This window comes from Phocoena sinus, chromosome 6 (assembly GCF_008692025.1).
Source record: "Phocoena sinus isolate mPhoSin1 chromosome 6, mPhoSin1.pri, whole genome shotgun sequence".
Classification (NCBI taxonomy): Eukaryota; Metazoa; Chordata; class Mammalia; order Artiodactyla; family Phocoenidae; genus Phocoena; species Phocoena sinus.
The window spans coordinates 66413492-66432678 of record NC_045768.1 but is presented as its reverse complement, the minus strand read 5'-3'; the positions used below and the strand labels follow the sequence as shown (position 1 = coordinate 66432678).

At 40.2% G+C, this 19187-nt stretch overlaps 1 protein-coding gene across 7 annotated transcripts in view; it reads left to right on the top strand.

Moving 5' to 3' along the window:
* The window catches only part of BNC2 (basonuclin 2), a 429751-nt gene that overhangs the window by 171311 nt on the left and 239253 nt on the right, over window positions 1-19187 (top strand). For 2 of the 7 annotated variants that reach the window (XM_032634762.1, XM_032634759.1), the window contains one exon: window positions 2196-2279. The exons of the other annotated variants lie outside the window; for them this stretch is intronic. In XM_032634762.1, the coding sequence (XP_032490653.1) occupies window positions 2196-2279 (84 nt within the window). The remainder of the gene's footprint in view (window positions 1-2195; window positions 2280-19187) is intronic. 7 annotated transcript variants of the gene reach the window in all.

The following is a 19187-nucleotide window of genomic DNA, read 5'->3' as shown; positions in this document are numbered from 1 at the left end:
TAGTTGTTTAACTTTCTCCATTCCTCTTGAGAGTGTTTATGAAATGCCTTCTGTGAGGGTAAAAGGAACTAGAAACTTTGTGACATGGTCAACTAATATTAAGGTAAGTGGCAATTGTTTTGTGTACATGAAATAAAGTATTATTTACACTTAATTTGCAACATATGCATTCTGGCTTATCTGCTGTAATCAGTTAAGTAGTCACGTTTATTAAGGTTTTATAGGAAACTTTGGGGGGGTTGTTTTGATATGGAATATTCTAAGTAATTTTTCCCCAATTCTTCTCGTGCACCCTAGGGAGAATTACTGTTGCACAACTCATTGGTGCCCTCACCATGTGTCAGTGTGGGGTGGGATCAGCATTGTTCTGTGGGTGACACAACACAGACGCAGTGTCTCTATTCCTCTCCATGACCCGTTTCTTTCTCATTTCTCAAGTTAGAGGAGAAATCCCCTTAAACCTTGCTGATGTTGTCCCAGACCAAAGAGCGAGTAGTAGGTCTTGATTTCTTGTGACACTTTCTTCATTTCCTTGTCTTCTTCGTAATGTCTTTCCTATGAAACATCAACAAATGCCTCTAGAATGGATGCTACTAAAAGCAACTATTCCATGTTTTTCATTAACTTCTTCGAAATATGTTCTCGCTCTTTCTCATTTCTTAAGTTTGGACTTTGTAATTTTCTAGCATGTGCCCCTGAGCTAGTTATTTACCTACTCTAAAGCTCCCCCTTTCTTGGGAAATGGAGATGCTCAGATCCCATAAGATGGTTGAAAGGAAAAAAAGGGTTAATCTCGATGTAAGTTACCCACATGGTGACTGGCACAATGCAAGTGCTCAGTAAATGCAACCTCCTTTTCCTTTCCTTCTCAGGCTCCAGGTGAAGAAATTTGTGGGTAAAGAGTGGTTAATTTCAAAGACAGCTGATATTCTGTTGGTGTCACTTTATGGAAATAGGCAGGAAGAAAGAATAAGACACTTGAAAAGAATAGGAAAGTTGGACCTAAAAATGTTTGAAGAGTTGACTTTTTAAAAATGTATATGTTATATTCACTAGGAAACTTGCAAAGTGGAGTTTATTGAAAATTGTTTAAATCTGGAGAGGTGAACAGATTTGTGGGTCAAAAGAAAGAAGGAAATACCTTCTAAGACAGCATGCTTGGCTGAAAACTGATCTCTGAACAAAGGAAATTGATTGGCACAGATGATCCCAGTTGGAGTTAAAAAAATAAATAAAACAAAATACCAAAGGAGGGCTTTGAGAGGGAAAGGAGATACAGGTGAGATGAAGCTGATTGATGGATTGAGATTCTGATACACATAGATAGTTGTATGATTAATGAAGGTAGTATGTGTTTGGAAATACTGAGTAGAGATTTAGAGAAGAATTTAAAAAGCAGAAAACAGGTTTCAATGGAATCTAAATTCTCTTTATCTTAAAAATTTTAAAATGAAGTAAGCATGTGACTAGTAAGTAGGTAATATTTCAGGATGAGAGTAACTAGTTGTAATAGGTAGCTTAGTTTTGAAAGGGAATCTTAGCGGCTTTCGTTGTAGGATTCTAGATACAGAGAAACATTTACTAAGTCATAGCTTTCTTGTTATTTTTAGTGTTAGAGCAGACGTAAAATGAGCCTCTTAAATGTAGCTCAAATACAGTAAGTAAATAATACATGTTGATAAATACTAGCCCATGCCAGGAATAGAAAAAAAAATTTTTGAACTGGTATTTTAAGCGTGCAAAGGAACTTTAGGCATTATAGAATGCAGTTTTCTTAACTCCCACTTAAGAAAATGAAAAGAGAAAAAAAAGTCACCAATTTCAAGCAGAGATTCTGTTTCTTTTTCCCTTCCCTCATTTCCTCCCTTCCTTCCTTTTGACTTTCCTTCTTCTCTCCTCCCTCTACAGTCCACAGATATTAAGTGCCTGCTTTGGCTGTGGATACAAGGGGCAATAAAATTTATGTGGATTTTTTCTTTTTAGAATTTACCTTTTGGTAGTTAATAACCTTGGGTGTGTGATATTTACAATATATTTGACCTACTGAGTGTCAAAAACCTGTGAAGCCGTGATGGAAGCCGTTCTGTTTCAGAACTGCAGTTGGGATGTCCCTGCTTCTGCCTGGGTCAAGTGTGTTTGTGTGCAGTTTGCAGCAGCCTCCACAGCCAGCATCTAACTTGGCCGTATTCCCCCAGGTTCCAGTGGCATGTGCTGGCAGAGTGCTGGGTGCAGACTTCTGCCTAAACCTGGAGGAGCCAGACCAGAGGCTGGAAGTCCAGGTTGGAGTCTTACTGTTTTATCAGTTGGGGGTGGTGTGACAGTAACAGTGGTCTCTGAAGGGCCCAGTGTAGCATCTGTACAGCAAAAAGTCCTTTTCAGGATAAATTGTATGTAAGTAGAGATCATTCATTTACTCACACAAGAAATCAAGACTTAGTATGTACTGCAGTGAATAAGAACGTGGTTTCTGAAGGCTGGCTACCTAGGTTGACACAGTTGCTATGAGATCTTTGGCAAGTCCCTCAACCTAACTGGGCTTTAGCTTTCTCATCTATGAAATGGAGATTTCCCACACTAGGTGAATGAGGATTAAATGTTATAACACATGCCTAACAGTTAGCACAGGACCTGGCACGTAACAGGCACTCAGGAAATCTTAGCTCTCAATTTTTCAAATCATCATTATCGAGTGCTAAGAATGATGCTAGGCTCTGGGGACACCTGGGGAGCCAGTCATGTTTCCTGCATTGTGGTCACCCAGCTCAGGAGAATGGAAGCCGTTCAGCTGGGCGCTGTATTAGAAAAATAGGACTTAATGATAAGTAGCTTCCTTCATAGATTGGGAGATACGTCCTCTGGTGTAATATTAAGTTTATTTACAAAGCACATTTTTCATGAAAGTATTGACTTGGAATTCGTTGTGTGGTCTTGAGAAATTAGAAACAGTGTGGTGTATTGCAGATTAAAAATATAAATATGACATCCTGGCCAAAGGCCTATCTCCACTTCCAGGTACCTGTTAATAGTTATGGAATGTGTGTGCCAAAGATGCAAAGTTGGAGGCTGAAGTTTCAATGTGGATGGCACCCCCTTGCGTGGGCAAACCCATACTATTCTTTAGGGCCTCTACTTGGCGTCATTTTCTAAATTTTAAGACTTAGGGGATGAGCATAGTGAGCTCAGTGTTAAAACTTTTTTTTTTTTTTTTTTAACTGATTTAGACACCCCAAATGAGAAAAGAGAATAGTTTTAAAAATTGACTTCACAGTGGGCGTGATGGCAGAAATGGTGGTCGGAGGAGGTTTCAGTTTTTATAATACTCTGAAGGGGACACCATCTCTTGCACACCTGCTCTTGGCCTAGGGAAGGCCACCTGAGCTCAGCGGTGCCACAAGCTGGTACTGTCTGGGCGACATATGGCTATGATACAACAGAAAAGCAGGTGTGGCACGTATGAGACATGATCATGCGTTTCCCAGTTTTAGAAAGCGCACAGCTTGTGTGTGACACATATATGCAGAGTGATGGAAGACTTTTTGTGAAGAGTAGTCTGATCCTTGACCCCTTCGGGTAGGACGAGTGATGTTCTTCAAACACGTCACCTGGAATGGTCTGTCATGGGTGCCTGTTGGATAATCTGTTTTTGAACCTTGAGTTATGGAGCAAAGAGCGATGGGTTTTGCAGATGTGGGTGCGTGAAATAAAACTGAAAGAGGCTAATGGAGCACTTTACTTCGACATACCAAGGGAGATAATGTATATTTACATGTTGAAGTGAAACCGTGGTCGTAGGTAGCTAAACAGATTGTGGAGTTGACAATTCAGCGAGGGCCTTGCAAAGAAGACCAAGTTACTGGGCAAAGAAAAGAAAGTGCTCATTTTATTGGATTCCTCATTGCAATAGCATTTTGGTGGACTGAGTGGAAAAGATGAATATGTGAAAAGATAGTCAACTACAAAGCATTGGTGAATTAACTGGGACCCACTTGAACCATTTCTTTCTCTTTTCTAATTATGGCTTCCATACACTTGAATAATATCTGGTACATATTCATATTATGTCCATCATAATAAAGTTGACACTTAATATATTCTTCACCAGCTAACAGTTCCGAGAGTAGCTTAGAGTCCTTTCATTTTTGCCATGGCATGTGTGTTCTGGTCTTTTTTTTTTTTTCTTTTTTCCTATCAAGTGAGCCATTTCTTATTTTTTAGTCCAACTCTGCACTCCGGGGAACTCATCATAGGACTTGCCAGCGTCGTTTACTTTTCCTTCTTGGATCTCAGACTTTCCCCCAGGGCCAGGCATTATAACCATGAGAGGATTTTATGTTTGGCCTCTTGATTCTGAGAATAATCTCTTGTACACCTCGATTTAGGAGCTCTGGCTTGTTTATATCCTTTTCTGTGAAGGATTTTCATTTAGACACACAGTACCCATATCTGGTTTACTTTTATATTTTTACCTGACATGAATTCTCAGGACTGATGGAGCCCCTTCCTCTTCTTACCTTCTTTCTTTTAACCCTTTCCTTTTAATCCTTAAAATTTCAGGTGACTTAGCAACTTTATCATTTAATAATCCCAAGATCCCTGACACTCTTTCATGAATATATCCTTGGTTTTGAATGACTGTCATTGTTGAAGTCTGAGCATGACTTGACTTTTGCAAGGGCATCTGCTGTCTTTTTTGTGTTAATATACCTGCTTTAGAAAAGTAGCTGGAAATCCAGACTTTGATTTACTGTCTTAATTTTCTTCAGTGGCTTTTGAAGTACATATGAAACTCTGTACTTTTTTTAGCTCTGGAGGTTAACTGATGCATAGGCTCCCAAAATTGTCCTCGTATATAATTATTTTATGGTAGATTGTTATTCTAGTTTAGACCTCCCTTAATTGCTGTTAAATATTTTATTTTGTTTTATTTATTTTTATAAATTTATTTATTTTTGGCTGCATTGGGTCTTTGTTGCTGCGCGCAGGCTTTCTCTAGCTGCGGTGAGCCAGGGCTACTCTTTGTTGCGGTGCATGGGCTTCTCGTGACGGTGGCTTCTCTTGTTGCAGAGCATGGGCTTCAGGAGCTGTGGCACATGGGTTTCAGTAGTTGTGGCTCTCAGGCTCTAGAGTGCAGGCTTCAGTACTTGTGGCTCACGGGCTTAGTTGCTCCGTGGTATGTGGGATCTTCCCACACCGGGGCTCAAACCTGTGTCCCCTGCATTGGCAGGCGGATTCTCAACCACTGCACCACCAGGGAAGTCCCAAATATTTTATTTTTAATCATAAAAGTGACTGTTTTAGTCTCACTGTGCCTCATCATGTGTTGTTACAGTTAGCCTAGCACAGTTCCTTTCCTGGTTGGGAATTCAAGATGTGGGGTTTGACTTGGTATTTTTCACCACTAAAGTGCTTAGAAAATTAGAGTAAATAATGAACCAATATTTCAGTACCCGATTAGACACAATTTACTGTGATATTTCATAAACCACAGACTCCTTTCTTCTATGAACTGGTGAAGGATCACTTTTTTTTCCCCAGACATACTGGGGTGCAAATGTAAATTTCCATACAATTTAAATGAGCTGCTTCCTGTAATTAATGAACAATTGTGGCTGCTGTCTAGTCTACATTGTAATTAACCGTGATCAGGCTTGTTTAGTGATGACACTGTTCCTGTAATAATTTGACAAGCTACTGTGAATTTGCCAGGTTATTAAACAACCTGCAGCATTCACTTACAGAATCACAGGGACAGCGGCGGCTGCTAGTTAAATGCAGCATAAGGGCGAAGCAGAGCTGCCCATTGAAGTCTATCGATCACCACGAACAGGTTTACATTCCTGTGATTTGGGAGAAGTTAATTAATTTTGTGTGGGTTGTCTTGAAAACTTTTTATTACATGGTAAACCTAATGGGGCAAAGCTGGTCATTTTTGTGAATTCATAATGAAGCTAACCAATTTTCTATATTGTTATCATCTATACGGACACCCGGAAGCTGAGGTTTCCCCCTTCCCACCCTGTTAAATAGATGTAATATTTTAAACAACAACAGCAACAAGCTGTTCCCTCCCCAAATTTATTCCCAGCATCTCTCAAATACAAGTTTACTCTTTTATTGAGTGTGTGTGTTAGGAAGAGCAGATGACCTTGTGCCAAGCACAGTCCTGTCACAGGGAGAGGGAGCCGTCCAAGGGGACTGGTAGCCATGTCCATAGTCACTAGCGCACCCGCCGGCCTGAGCCCCCCTTAAGGTTAAGAACTGTTCAAAACGTTACTGTCTAGTTACTGTGGTGTCTTTCATTCAGATTCTGTTTATTGACTAAACCACAAGGATTCCTGCCCAAAGTACCAGGCGGTCTATGCTTGACTGATTTTGATTTTCTAACATCAGCCCCGGGGTTTATTTGAAAAACGTACATACACTGCAGCTTTAACAAGTCAAGTGACTGCATGTTTTTGACCATGGAGTCGAGTATATCTGAAGATCATTAAATTTAGAGGGGAAAGGAGGGGTGGAGAATAAGTGTAGTAGTCATTGTACCATTGCAAAGAGAGAGAGAGTGTGGGTGTGTGTGTGACACATGGTTTTTGTCTTTTCATCTTCTCCAAGAGCCAGAAAGTTTCCTGCCGTTCTCTTTCCAGCTATTGACAAATGATTGCCAGATGTGAGATCTTTGCAGTGCTCTTTCCCTCAGCAAACCTGCAGCGATGGGATATTTGATTCTCCCTTGCCCATTTCATCTCCTTTCCACATCTGCCAGGGACACACAAGCAATACATCCCTACATGAGAGTTTAAAGTTTATTCAGCTCCTTTTTCCCCTCCGATAAAATGTGTTTGGAGACAACACAATGAGGTCCATATGACTTTCTCCCAACTCCACTGTATGAAATTAGTTGTTTATTTTACTTATCTACCTCTCAGTAATTGAACGATTTCATTTTAGTTTCGGTCCATGGAAAATTTGATGCAACTCTGGGAATGCTAAGAGTTTCCTATTGTCTGCTTGCTGCAAGTATACCATCACCACAGCTTCTCTCTGATCGTCTCAATTCTGATAAAAACTAGGCTGGTGGTTTCTATGGACTTCCTAGGAAAGTAGTTTTAATAAACAACTGTCAAAATAGTAAGTGTAGCATGTCTGGTAAAATTCAGTAGTCATTTAAGATCTAAAAAGCCATCCAGGAGGGAGAAAATTCAACTTGTTCGGCTTGGTTAGCTTACCTTGTATTTGTGTCCATTGTTAAAGTTGTTACGGATAAGGTCCTAGTTTTAATCCCAAATAGCTTATAAAAGAGAACGTATAGTGAGTTTTGAAGGTATCTGAAATTAGCCTGTGTAGGCCACACACATAATCATTGACATGCACAGAAGCCTTTTGCATCTGCTTGGAATCTGTATTGATACTGGTTTTTTTTTTTTCTCATCTTAGTTTACAAATATTTTCCAAAGTGCTCTTATAGCTTGTGTTCATACTATAGGGTGGGCTGACACAGGTGGCCTTTCAGTTTTCCTATTACACTTTTTGGCAAACGAAGAGGCCCCTTACTCCCTGAATAAGATCAGCATTTTAATTTTTTTTAACATTTAAAAAATAATCCATAAAATGTCTGCCACATGTTCCCTAGTTGATGGAAATGTTTTCCAAATTAGAGTGTAGTATTGGATTCTTATTGTAAAAGTGCTAGCCTGTTTACTATTTCAGCTACCCTCTTAGCTACCTGTCATTATACAAATTTATTTTTTTGTGTGTGAATCTCAAATGATGAATGTAAGATAATTACTATTTATGAATTTCTGAGGAAAATTTGTGTGTTTTTTTTTTTTTTTTTTTACTGTTAAGAAAGTAAATGGCTTGCCCATGTGAGACTCAAAATAGGAAAAATGTGGTCTCTTTTTCATTCTGTTCTTTTTTTTTTTTTTTTTTTTTTTAATTATTTATTTATTTTTGGTTGTGTTGGGTCTTCGTTTCTGTGCGAGGGCTTTCTCTAGTTGCGGAGAGCAGGGGCCACTCTTCATCGCGGTGCGTGGGCCTCTCACTGTCGCAGCCTTCTCTTGTTGCGGAGCACAGGCTCCAGACACGCAGGCTCAGTAGCTGTGGCGCACAGGCTTAGTTGCTCCGCGGCATGTGGGACCTTCCCAGACCAGGGCTCGAACCCATGTCCCCTGCATTGGCAGGCAGATTCTCAACCACTGCACCACCAGGGAAGCCCTCATTCTGTTCTTTTAAAAAAAAATAACAAAGCAACAGCAAACAAAACCTAACAAGAACGAAAACAAAAAGCCAACAGCCCCTGAAAAGAAGAAATCCTACTTAAGCCTAGGAAAAAGAGGTCAGCCAAACTCATGAAGATGTATACATGGAATGTCTGTTACTTTTTGTCTGTCAGTTAGATTATACCCTAGTAAAGCTTAACAGAGAATAAGGGGCACAACTGCTTACCACAAGTTGCCAAAATGTTGCATGTTTCTGTGGGAAGTGTCTATTGAACAGGAGAGAAAAGAATTGTACTTGAAGAAACCGTTCACTCTTAGAAGACAAGGCGGTGATCCTGATGGGGGGAGTAAGTTTAAACAACAACCCCCAACACAAAATTACCGTGACCAACAAGGATCCCTGTGGAAAAACTGATGTTTTTGTTGTCCTTCGACGGTGCCCGAGGACTGACAGCAGGCCAGGCCCTCAGTGGATGCCAGTGGCTGGGAAGGTGGAGGCGAAGAGTGCTTTCACGAGACAGCAAGGTTAGGGGCTCCTGTGGCGGCACCAGGTCTCTTCAGGTTTGGGTCGCGTCTTGGGACTTGCTGTCGCTAACGCATTTGCTGGTCTCTTGTGCCTTCCTGCCTTTTCTTCTACATGGTTAGAGCCTGGGAGGCAGAGAGGTGCTAAGCAGTGGAGGTGCCATCCAGCCCGAGTGCCTAGGGAACATCCTTCAGAGGACGACCTGTCACCAGCCGTCAAAGAGGAGAGTGGCTTTGTGGTCTCTGAACATCTGGCCATGCTGCACAGGAAGCTGAGGGGGTGTCATTAATTGTGATGAAATAATTTAAACCATCAGGAATAAATGAGGCTGTTAAGCTAAGTTCAGATTCCATTTGCCATGCACATGTGTGTAGCAGCCTGTGTGCAGTTAAAAAAAATTGAATTATATTAGCTCACGAGTAGAAGTGAAATAGATACTGTAAATGAAACAACTTGCTGTGTGGTGATGACACAGTGTTGAACCACTTCATAGAGTTACAGTTTGTAGTATCAGTCTATTGAGAGTGGTACAGTATTTAATGAATTTTTAAAAATAAATTTATTTATTTATTTGGTTTATTTTTGGCTGCATTGGGTCTTTGTTGCTGTGTGTGGGCTTTCTCTAGTTGCCGAGAGCGGGGGCTACTCTTCGTCGCAGAGCGCGGGCTTCTCGTTGCGGTGGCTTCTCTTGTCGTGGAGCACAGGCTCTAGGCGCGCGGGCTTCAGGAGTAGTGGCACGTGAGCTCAGTAGTTGTGGCTCGTGGCCTCTAGAGCGCAGGCTCAGTAGTTGTGGCTCACGGGCTTAGTTGCTCTGCGGCATGTGGGATCTTCCTGGACCGGGGCTCGAACCCGTGTCCCCTGCATTGGCAGGCGGATTCTTAACCACTGCGCCACCAGGGAAGCCCCATGAATTTTTATGTAAAAGGATTCTTAAGGTATTGAGAGAGATAGTCAGGACCAGTGGTTTATTGGAGCACAGAGAGGACGGGTAGGTGGATGGGTTTAAAAAAGCAAGCCTTCGGGCCAAGGTGGTTGGGTGGACGGGGTTCTTAGTCTGCTAAGCCGGGCTGAATTGATGCACAGTGGGCCTTTCCATAGATTCTGGCTTTGAGTCAGTATTGGGTGCTGTTGCTCCGCCTACGTACTCCAGGCTGGAGGACGATTTCTCTCCGATGACCAACTTTGGACGTCCCTTTGAGGCTTCCAGCACTTTGGGCACATCTGTGTTGTTTTCTTCAGAATGAAAACAACTCTCTTTGGTGATAGATGACTCCTTCAACCGATGAACGTATTTTTAAGGCTTTGCATCATCAGTGAAGACTGACTTCAAGTGTAATTTTCAGGCACAGTGGAAAGAGGCAGTCTTCACTTCTTTACAAAGGCAAGACTGTCAGGTTGGAATGTCGGGACATCCCTGAGGTTTTGAGCACTAAACTGAGCAATGATGTGTAGGTTCCAAAGTACATTTCTAAAATAAAAGTCATTCCTTTTATCCATGAGCAGAGTCTTCAAATTTGAACTTTTATTTAAAAATAAACACAGGAATCTGAAAAATAAAATGAGGCTGTTTAGATACAGGAAGCATTTTTTAAAACCATCGGAGAAGTCATCCCTCTAGCAGGCGGAGGCGATGGTCCAGAGCCCTGGCAAGCCTTGGACAAAAGCCATATCGCTAGCTGTGTCTTATCTCGCTTTGCCCTGTCCATCCCCTTGCTACCTCATTGCCTTTCTCTCTCCCCTGTTGTGTATCTCCTTTGTCTTTTCCTTTTCCATTTTCTCTTTTCCTTTATTCTCACTTATTTTTATCCTTTCTCTTTACAACCTGTTCTCATTCTTCATCCTCCAAAGAAACGAACTGCAATTCTGTTTTCATTTATAGTGTTAGTTTTCCTGCTACTAGTTAAAAGATTAATATGCTTTTTTAAAAAAAATTATTTATTCATTTTTATTTTTGGCTCTGTTGGGTCTTCGTTGCTGCACGCGGGCTCCCCCTAGTTGCGGTGAGCGGGTGCTACTCTGTTGCGGTGCGCGGGCTTCTCATTGTCGTGGCTTCTCTTGTTGCGGAGCACGGGCTCTAGGCGTGCGGGCTTCAGTAGTTGTGGCACGTGGGCTCAGTAGTTGTGGCTTGTGGGCTCTAGAGGGCAGGCTCAGTAGCTCCGCGGTATGTGGGATCTTCCCAGGCCAGGGCTCAAACCCGTGTCCCTGGCATTGGCAGGCGGATTCTTAACCACTGTGCCACCAGGGAAGCCCTAGGTTGCATTTTAACTTAAACTTGTATATGACCATTGGTGGATTTTTTTAAGGAATGTGAATGAACCTTGATTAGCTTTTTTTTAAAAGGAATGCAGACTACTCACTAAATTATCCCTTTATCTGGACGCTTGAATGGAATTGTTGTCGATGAAAGCCAGAAGTTTGTGGTTCTGCGTCACCATCTTCCTTCTTCCTCATAGAAGGAAGACATTCAAATCAAAACACTTGCGTTTCCTGATGTCTAATAGAGTAACCAGTCGTTAGGATGATGCTCCTTGTGTGTTTGGATCTTTGGATTTCATTTTAATTCATGTAATAGAGTCGGAAGACTTAAACGTTCTTCAGATCTATCTTCTTGGCATTGTTGGAAGGATTGAAGGAGATGATGTGTGCGGGGGGCACTGTGCCTAGCACATTGTAAATAGTGATGTGACTGCGTTATTGTTATTATATAAATGTATAAATTGTACTAGCATCTGTTGGCTAAGCAGGTAAAAATTAAGAATAAATCTTTCTCCTGAAAATTTCACACATCTCTACTATTTAAATGTTACTCACCTTTAAATAAAAAGTTTTACCGTTCTCCTCTCAAGAATAGGGAATGCAAGGTGAACGTGGGAAATTTTGAACAAGATACCTATGTTTTTCTTTCTTTACTTGGAAGAAATCACTGCATTCTGTAGAACATTTATTTGTTTCTCAAAACAAATAAAATGATAGTATAGAAAACAAACTCATGGTTACCAAAGGGGAAACGTGGGCGGGGGATAAATCAGGAGTTCGGGATTAACATACACACTACTATATATGAAATCGATAATCAACAGGGACCTACTGTTTAGCACAGGGAACTCTACCCAATATCCTGTAATAACCTATATGGGAAAAGAATCTGAAAAAGAATGGACATATGTATAGGTAAAACTGAATCACTTTGCCGTACATCTGAAACTAACACAACATTGTAAATCAACTACACTCCATTATAAGATAAAAGTTAAATTTAAAAAAAGAAAATGATAGTATACTCAGTAGTTGCTTGACATTTTCTCTTGCAGGTGTTTTAGTAAATACAGATAAAAAGCAGTTTCATGAACGTAAGTCCACCACCCCCACTCTACACCTTGTAATGTTGATGGTGTGTGAACTGGATGCCCCTACATTTTGGGGGACCTTCTTTATTCTTCTGCTGTTATTACTCTCACTGTCTGCTTAAGTAGTAGTAAATTTGTAAATTCTGTGTCTTGAATCGTATATTTCAGGTACATTATAGATTAAATAAATGTTGGTTGAATGGCCTGAGAAGTGCATTTTTCATCCTGTCTCAATACCACTGTTTCTATGAGAGGATATTATCTAGATTTCAGGTGACCAGCTTAACCTAAGCTGTTCATGTTGGGAACCGTCGGTATTAACATAAGAAGCTTATTTTTACTTTATGTAAGTTCCTTTGTCATAATAGCTTCATAGATGCTTCGTAGAGGGAGAAAGAAAAAGACAAGAAAACACGGAAGTATTTTAATTCTTGGCTTCAGTAGAGAGAATTATGTGTTTGGGGGTGTGTGCATGTATATGGATTTTGTATATACATACAACATATATCTCATTACATACATATCCACATATTTTCTTTGTTTACAAGAATAACTGGTGATGTTCTGTTTGAATATTTTGTTGGAGTTAGGCATAATATATAATTTACATTGAGAACACTTAGTCCCTCTACCTCCACCCGCAAAAGAAAGAAAAAACTTTTGTTTGGGTGGATAATGGAACCTCAGTTTGTGTGTGAGATTCTTTAGGACTCAGTATTTTTTTCATGTGGTTTCGAAATTTAAACCTGGAAATCATCTGAAGTTATATAATGTAATGTCTTCATCTTATAGATTTGGAAACTGAGGCCCAGAAGTTTTAAAAGGCTTGCCCCAAATTACATAGTTAGTAAAAATTCTCCATTTCTGACATCTGAAGAATGGAGTTACCCAAGAATATAAAGTTGTTACTCTTTAATGTTCAGTACATATGCCAGTGGAGTTTCATGGATTGTGGAAGCAGACCAAGTCCCCTTGAAATCATTGTTATTATAAAAACCATCTTTAAGTGCCTTTTTGGGATGGTACTGTGTTTGCATCCTATAAAAAGTGAGCTGAATAGACAGGGTCTCTGCCCTCTAGAAGTTTATAATCAAAAACAGATAATGTAGCTGACATCTGTTATTGTATTAAGGTCCTACAAATAAACATTGATCAAATATATAAATAAAAGTTTTATATCAGAGACAAGTAAAAACCTGTTTGCTTGCCTGATTCACCCCTACACTGAAACCATCCGTGGAAGTTGTAAAATGACTAAACTGGACTAATCCTGACACCAGGATATTCCTGTAGGTTGTTATTTTTTAAGGGTTTTCATGGAGTGCTGGCATTACCATCATGTCACTGATAGCTTATTGTGAGTGGGTCTAGATTCAGAGATGTTGTTTTTATCTTTCTGGTTAAAGAATTGGAAAGAATTGAATTTTCCCCCCTCTATGGATTTTTCTCATTTCTGCGATACCTGCTATTGTAAACCAGCATTCTGGAGTGTACTTTACAAAAGGTATCCAAGCCCCCCCATGTTAATAGAAATGATATGTTTTTAAAAATTAACAGCCTTCCCCCCCCCCCCAAGTCACTAGAAAATGCATTAAAACAAATATAGGAGTTTAGGATTGATGCTGTAATGAGATGAACTTATATATCCAAAAGGCTTCAAAGGGAATATTGTAAGAAGAGGTAAGTTCACAACTTTGGAATGAGCAAATCTGGTTGTAAGTTTGAGTAAAGCTGTACCAACTAAAATTAAGCATATGAAAGTTGGCAAGGGAGATAGGTATTGAGTTTGATCAAATATTTTCTTTCTGCATGCTTCAACTTTAATGCAAGGTATTTTAACAGTCACTTCAAAAATGAAGTGTGGGGAAACTAAAACAGCAACATCGGGAAGTCTAAACATGAACCCGTAACAAAGTTCAAGACATTAAAAAAAATAGCTGTCCCTACCCTAGTGTGGGTGTCTGTAAATTAAACCATGTGGATGCATAAATTAATTAGAAGCACAGTCACGGATATAAGTCAAACTTATTTGGTACACTGATGAAATGAGCATTGTTTATAAGGTTATCTTGTTATTTAATCTCCTCTATATAAACCTGGCTAGTTAGAATTATGAAGTAATAATACAATTAATGTGATGATGGTATACTTTTTCTTAGTACAGGCCTGATCCTGTAGGCCTTTCTTGACTGGGGTTTGTGAATATAGAGGACCATAGGAACTGGAAATTTTAATTAGCAAGAATGTTCCTCCTTTCTCCCCTCCAGTTGTGTGGGGTTTGTTTTTTTTTTTTAATCTCAGGATGTTCCCTGGATAGTTTATTCTTGTTGAACCACTAATCGACTGACCCCGAAGAAGGAACTGCCTTTAGATATTATTTTCTCAAAACTGTGCAAAGTTCATTATGAGAGCTACCTGCTGTCTTGCAGCTATACTCTGCTGTGCTACTGGGTCTCAAATAAGGAGAAAGTTTTACTTACAAATGAAGCCATTAGGAATTTCTTGAAGAAACAAAGTTTTTTTTTCTTTGATGTGCAAAGGAATTTTGTTTATAACTATTAGTCATATAAGTCCATGTCTAACACATGCAAGGAACATTTGTTATCTTTTGTATGAAATGGAAAGTACTCTTGTCAGCTAGAGAGTAGAAAACAGAAACACTTTTTTAAAAAGCTAAACAGAATCCTAGTGCAGAAGAAAATTGTTAGTGTCATTATTTAGTATTTGATTCAGAACTTTTGCTTGGGATTTTTTCCCCTTATTTACCCTGCCTACTCTCCTAGTTTGCCACCCCCCAGACTCCATGAAGTTGGGTTTTTTATGTCTACAAATGAAGACTTTGCTTATGGGAAGTTAAATCAAAGCTGTGCACTTTATTGACCTTGCTCTCAGGTTGCTTACCTACTCCATGGCGTTCTTTTATTCTTTAGCAAAACTTGACAGTGGTGTCCAATAATTTAGCTACGGAATTGCAGGGAAAAAAATGTCACAGGTAATTCCCTCTTGATTTATTTTTATGAATGCAGGCTGATGGCTTGTTGTTTCTACTTAATCTCATTTAGAGAATGGATTTAGAACAGGGTCCTTTTAGGACTATGCACAGGGCAATTAGGAATGTGTATCATAAAATCTTAATTGTGATTTTATTTTGCCCTAAACGGTTAGGATGTTTTTTTCCTTCTCTACTGGTCTATGTTGATGTTAAACATTTCCAAATTGACAAATCATCTATTTGGATATATTACCTTAAAGATTTTTCTCTTATCTTCATAGGAATGCTGCACATTTCCATTTCAACAGTGATTATGATGCCATGGCAGCATCCCCTGGCTGTTAGCAGAATATGTAGTATTTCTGTGGTTTTGTGAATCAGTAACCACTAAAAGATTTCAGACCCATCACCTATGAATGCTTTGTGCAGAGTTTGCTTAATGAGAGCAAATGTGGCGTAAGACAACCTCAACAGTACGTGTAAGGATACATTTTCACTGTTACACTTGGCTCTGTCCTGGATTATGCAACTTGGATTTTCAGTCACTGTTAAACTATGCAGATATATCTGATGGAGTTTGGGTCTGTTTCCTGGAAGCCTTTCAGGACGATACTTGTGAAACCAGTATTGAAATCAGGGGCTCTGCTGATCAGAGTCAGGCGTATGGTGGGACATGATGCCTTCTGGGTTGAAGAGGTGACTAACAGTAGGCCGACAGTTCTTCTCTTCTTGCTTACTTGAGCTTGCTTCTCAGATCTGATAGGAAGCGTGCTTCAAAGAGCTGAGAAGGCAGTATGGGCTACGTGCCCTTTTTCTAGCTGAGAGAGATACATATGGCCAGAGTGTATGAGAAGCTCTGAGGTATAGTCTGCGTCTCTGTTGAATAGAAGCCCTGGTGGTAAAAGTAAAGGGCTACAAGTTATACCCTTCAGAATTTTTCTGATGAGTATAGCTTCTCCACGGGCTGTCTATTCTTTTGGGTGGAAAGATCTAGCCTTCCTGTGCTTTCCTAGTTTCTTTCCCTAAACATTTATCTTTTCCTTTTACTGTGAATTATGTCACTTATCTCTTCCTTCATTTTGATACAGTCAGATACTATGTTATCTTAGGATCTTTGGGAAGATGACTTAACCCAGGTCCTCCTGCAAACAGATCCTGAGACAGTGCCTTTCATGAAGGTACTTAGTTCGGGTAGATCCCAGAGTAGGAGTGAAGGACCTGGGGAAACCAGCACAAAGATGAATTACTGAAGTACTACTGTTAATGGTGCTCGTTCACACTTGGGCCTTCAGAGGTACCTCATGAATATGTCTCCACCCAAAGTAAAAGGAGAAAATGTTTACGCATTTGCTCTCATTCTCGGTTGAGCAGTGTGGCCCTGGGAGCATTAACTCTCCACACTTCTGATTTGTGCCTGTGCATCCTCCTCCAGGTCGTCAGGAATTGTGAGGCACACGGGGCAAACTCAGAGCAAGATGCTAATTAGCTACGAATTGGGGAAGTTGATTGATGTGGCTGGAACAGGTGGTGAGACAGGAAGGATTTTTGGTAGCGCAGGGGAGGAGCCTGCTCTTGGGACTGATGCAGTGTTTTCAGGGTGGCTCTAACACCTAGAGCCCTCTGGAGTATTGTCTGTGCCGAATCCCTCATTTGTTGTAGCATGCTTGTCAGGTGAGTTCAGGTGCTTTTACCTCCGCTTTGTTGCTAGAAAGGAACGTTGACATTTTCCTAATAATTTCAGCATACCACTTGAAAAATTCCCCATTAGGACCAGAGTGATCTGGAATAGGTAATGCATTTCCCTATCATGGGCACAGTTCCATCACTTTACCCACATGGAAGCACAAACATTTATAGGCCTTGTCTCAATTATATACCATATCCTTGATTTTGGAATGGGGGAAAGTTGTTAACTGTTCAGCTACTCTTACTATTCTTCTGAAAAACAGTTATTTAGCAGAATTCTTCCTCGGGGTGATCTGGCTCTTTCAGATCTTTAAACGTAGACTCAAATTCTCACCACCTTTTTCCAGATGGACCCAGGAACCCCAATAGGTATAGTTGATGCCTCTATTAAACTGTGATATCTGATAGATTAGTGAAGGTTTAGAGAAGAGCGTAAGGAAAAACAAAAAGGTAGTCCTCAGCGAAATCAAAACCGTACGCATGTCTTCGGTACTTAGAGACGGAAGAGACTGTTTCCCAAACCAACTTCTTAGAAGAGCAGCTGAGTTGCACAGTTATTATATGTGTTCTTTTATTGTAGTTATGGGTTTTTATTGGAGTCAGGGTCCAAAAATGATAAGGCTAACCGTTGTCATGGATCATGCAGAGGTGATGAAACAACATCAAGGTTTCCTACCATCCACCCTACGCAGCAGTTCAGATCTTTAACACCCTTCTCTTCTCATAAGTGGGTGGACTGATTTTAATCATTTCTTTGTTGTATCTGACTTCTTTCCTTCCTAGATGTTCCTGTTTTTAAAGAAATACTTACTGCTTCTAAGATGGATACTTTAAGGATGGTAGAGAAGAACACGTTCTCCATGTGGACACGTAGATGGAAGGGCACCTTGCAAATGAAATGCATCACACAGGATCTGACATATAGTAATTCCCTCAATAAATTATTATTTTTTTAAAAAGGTAATGGACAGGGACAGGAAAACCAGAGAGGCAGATTCTAATGTGAATATAATACAGAGCTGTTAGAACATCGTCAATCAATTGGGAGTTTTGTTGTCCAGTGAGATGCTCTTCTGATTTGCTCTTTTGCCCTATTTCAGGACAGACAGTACTGTTTTGATCAAGAAAGAATTCAGTGTACTCTGTTAGCACTTTGTCTTGGTCTGAGGGAGTCGAACAGTTGGGTGATGTGAGGTTAAGATACCTTAGCACCTTGAGGGCACAGTACAGCCTGAAGGGTGTGATAGAATATACCATCTAGAGGATAAGGAGTTTTAGATGCTAAGGAAAATGATTTCCCCTTGTGGGCTCTTCAGGAACACTTTTCTGTCTTGTGGTCGGTCGCTTTCAATGTATGGCAATTGCTTTTTCCATTATGATCCCAAGCTCCAACCAATAGGTACAATGTTACGCAACTTATAGTTACATTACAACCAAAGTATGTCACATGTGGTTTCTGAGTGGCTAATTTACAGTAAGTCTTTCTCAGTCCCTAAAGTGGATGTTATGACTAATTTGAACTCCCAGGGACAGAGGCATTTTTTTACATGAAAAGTGTGTGTGATGGGGGTGTGGGGTGCAGGGTGTAGAGATAGGAGGAGTAGTAAACCAGCGTGTCAGTTTATTCACATACAGATGGATCTCTCGGCGTCTCCTTTGCATCCTCGTGGGTTGTTGTGAATTATCTGCTCACCCTGGGAGAGATGTGCTCTGAATTCTAATAACTTGAAATCTGCGAATCTATTAAAACCATATTTGTAGCGCTAAAAAAAAATGATATTCACCGGGCAGTTTGCCCAACAAGAGAAAGTCAAAGAGATTATACACTTATCCTAAGTAACAGCAACCACCCTGCCAATTCCTCCTTTGAAAGAATACAGCAGACCCAAATTATACATCTATGGGTAAGGGGAGACAAGAAAAGAACTCAATATATCAAAATCAGAAAGTAAATTCCACGATAATGGTTACAATAATGTTTCAAGATGTGATTTCAGCGTGGGCCTAGTCATGAACTAATCATAGCTTAGATGGGTTTGAAATTGTTTAAAGCACATCCTGAGGTTGTTAAATATGTTTACTCCTCTCCCTTGAAATTAAAATATTCACTCATATAACAATAGATCCCAAGATCACATGTGGCAAGGACAGCCACCTCATTGTTTGACAAAGAAAGTGAGGCCCGAGTGTCATGGTGACGTACTGTGGTCAAAACGTGGTCTTCTGATTTCCCATCTAAAGGTCTTTTCATCCGGGACTGAATTAACATATTTACCACCAACAGTATGCCACGGGCTGGTGATAGAAAGATGCATAAGCCAGTGTTTCTGAGGGAGCTCTGCTACATGCAGTGGGTGGTAAGCTAATCTGTTCAGAGTTGTACTTTGATCTTCCCAAGGATAGGTTTTGTCCTGTTCATCTTT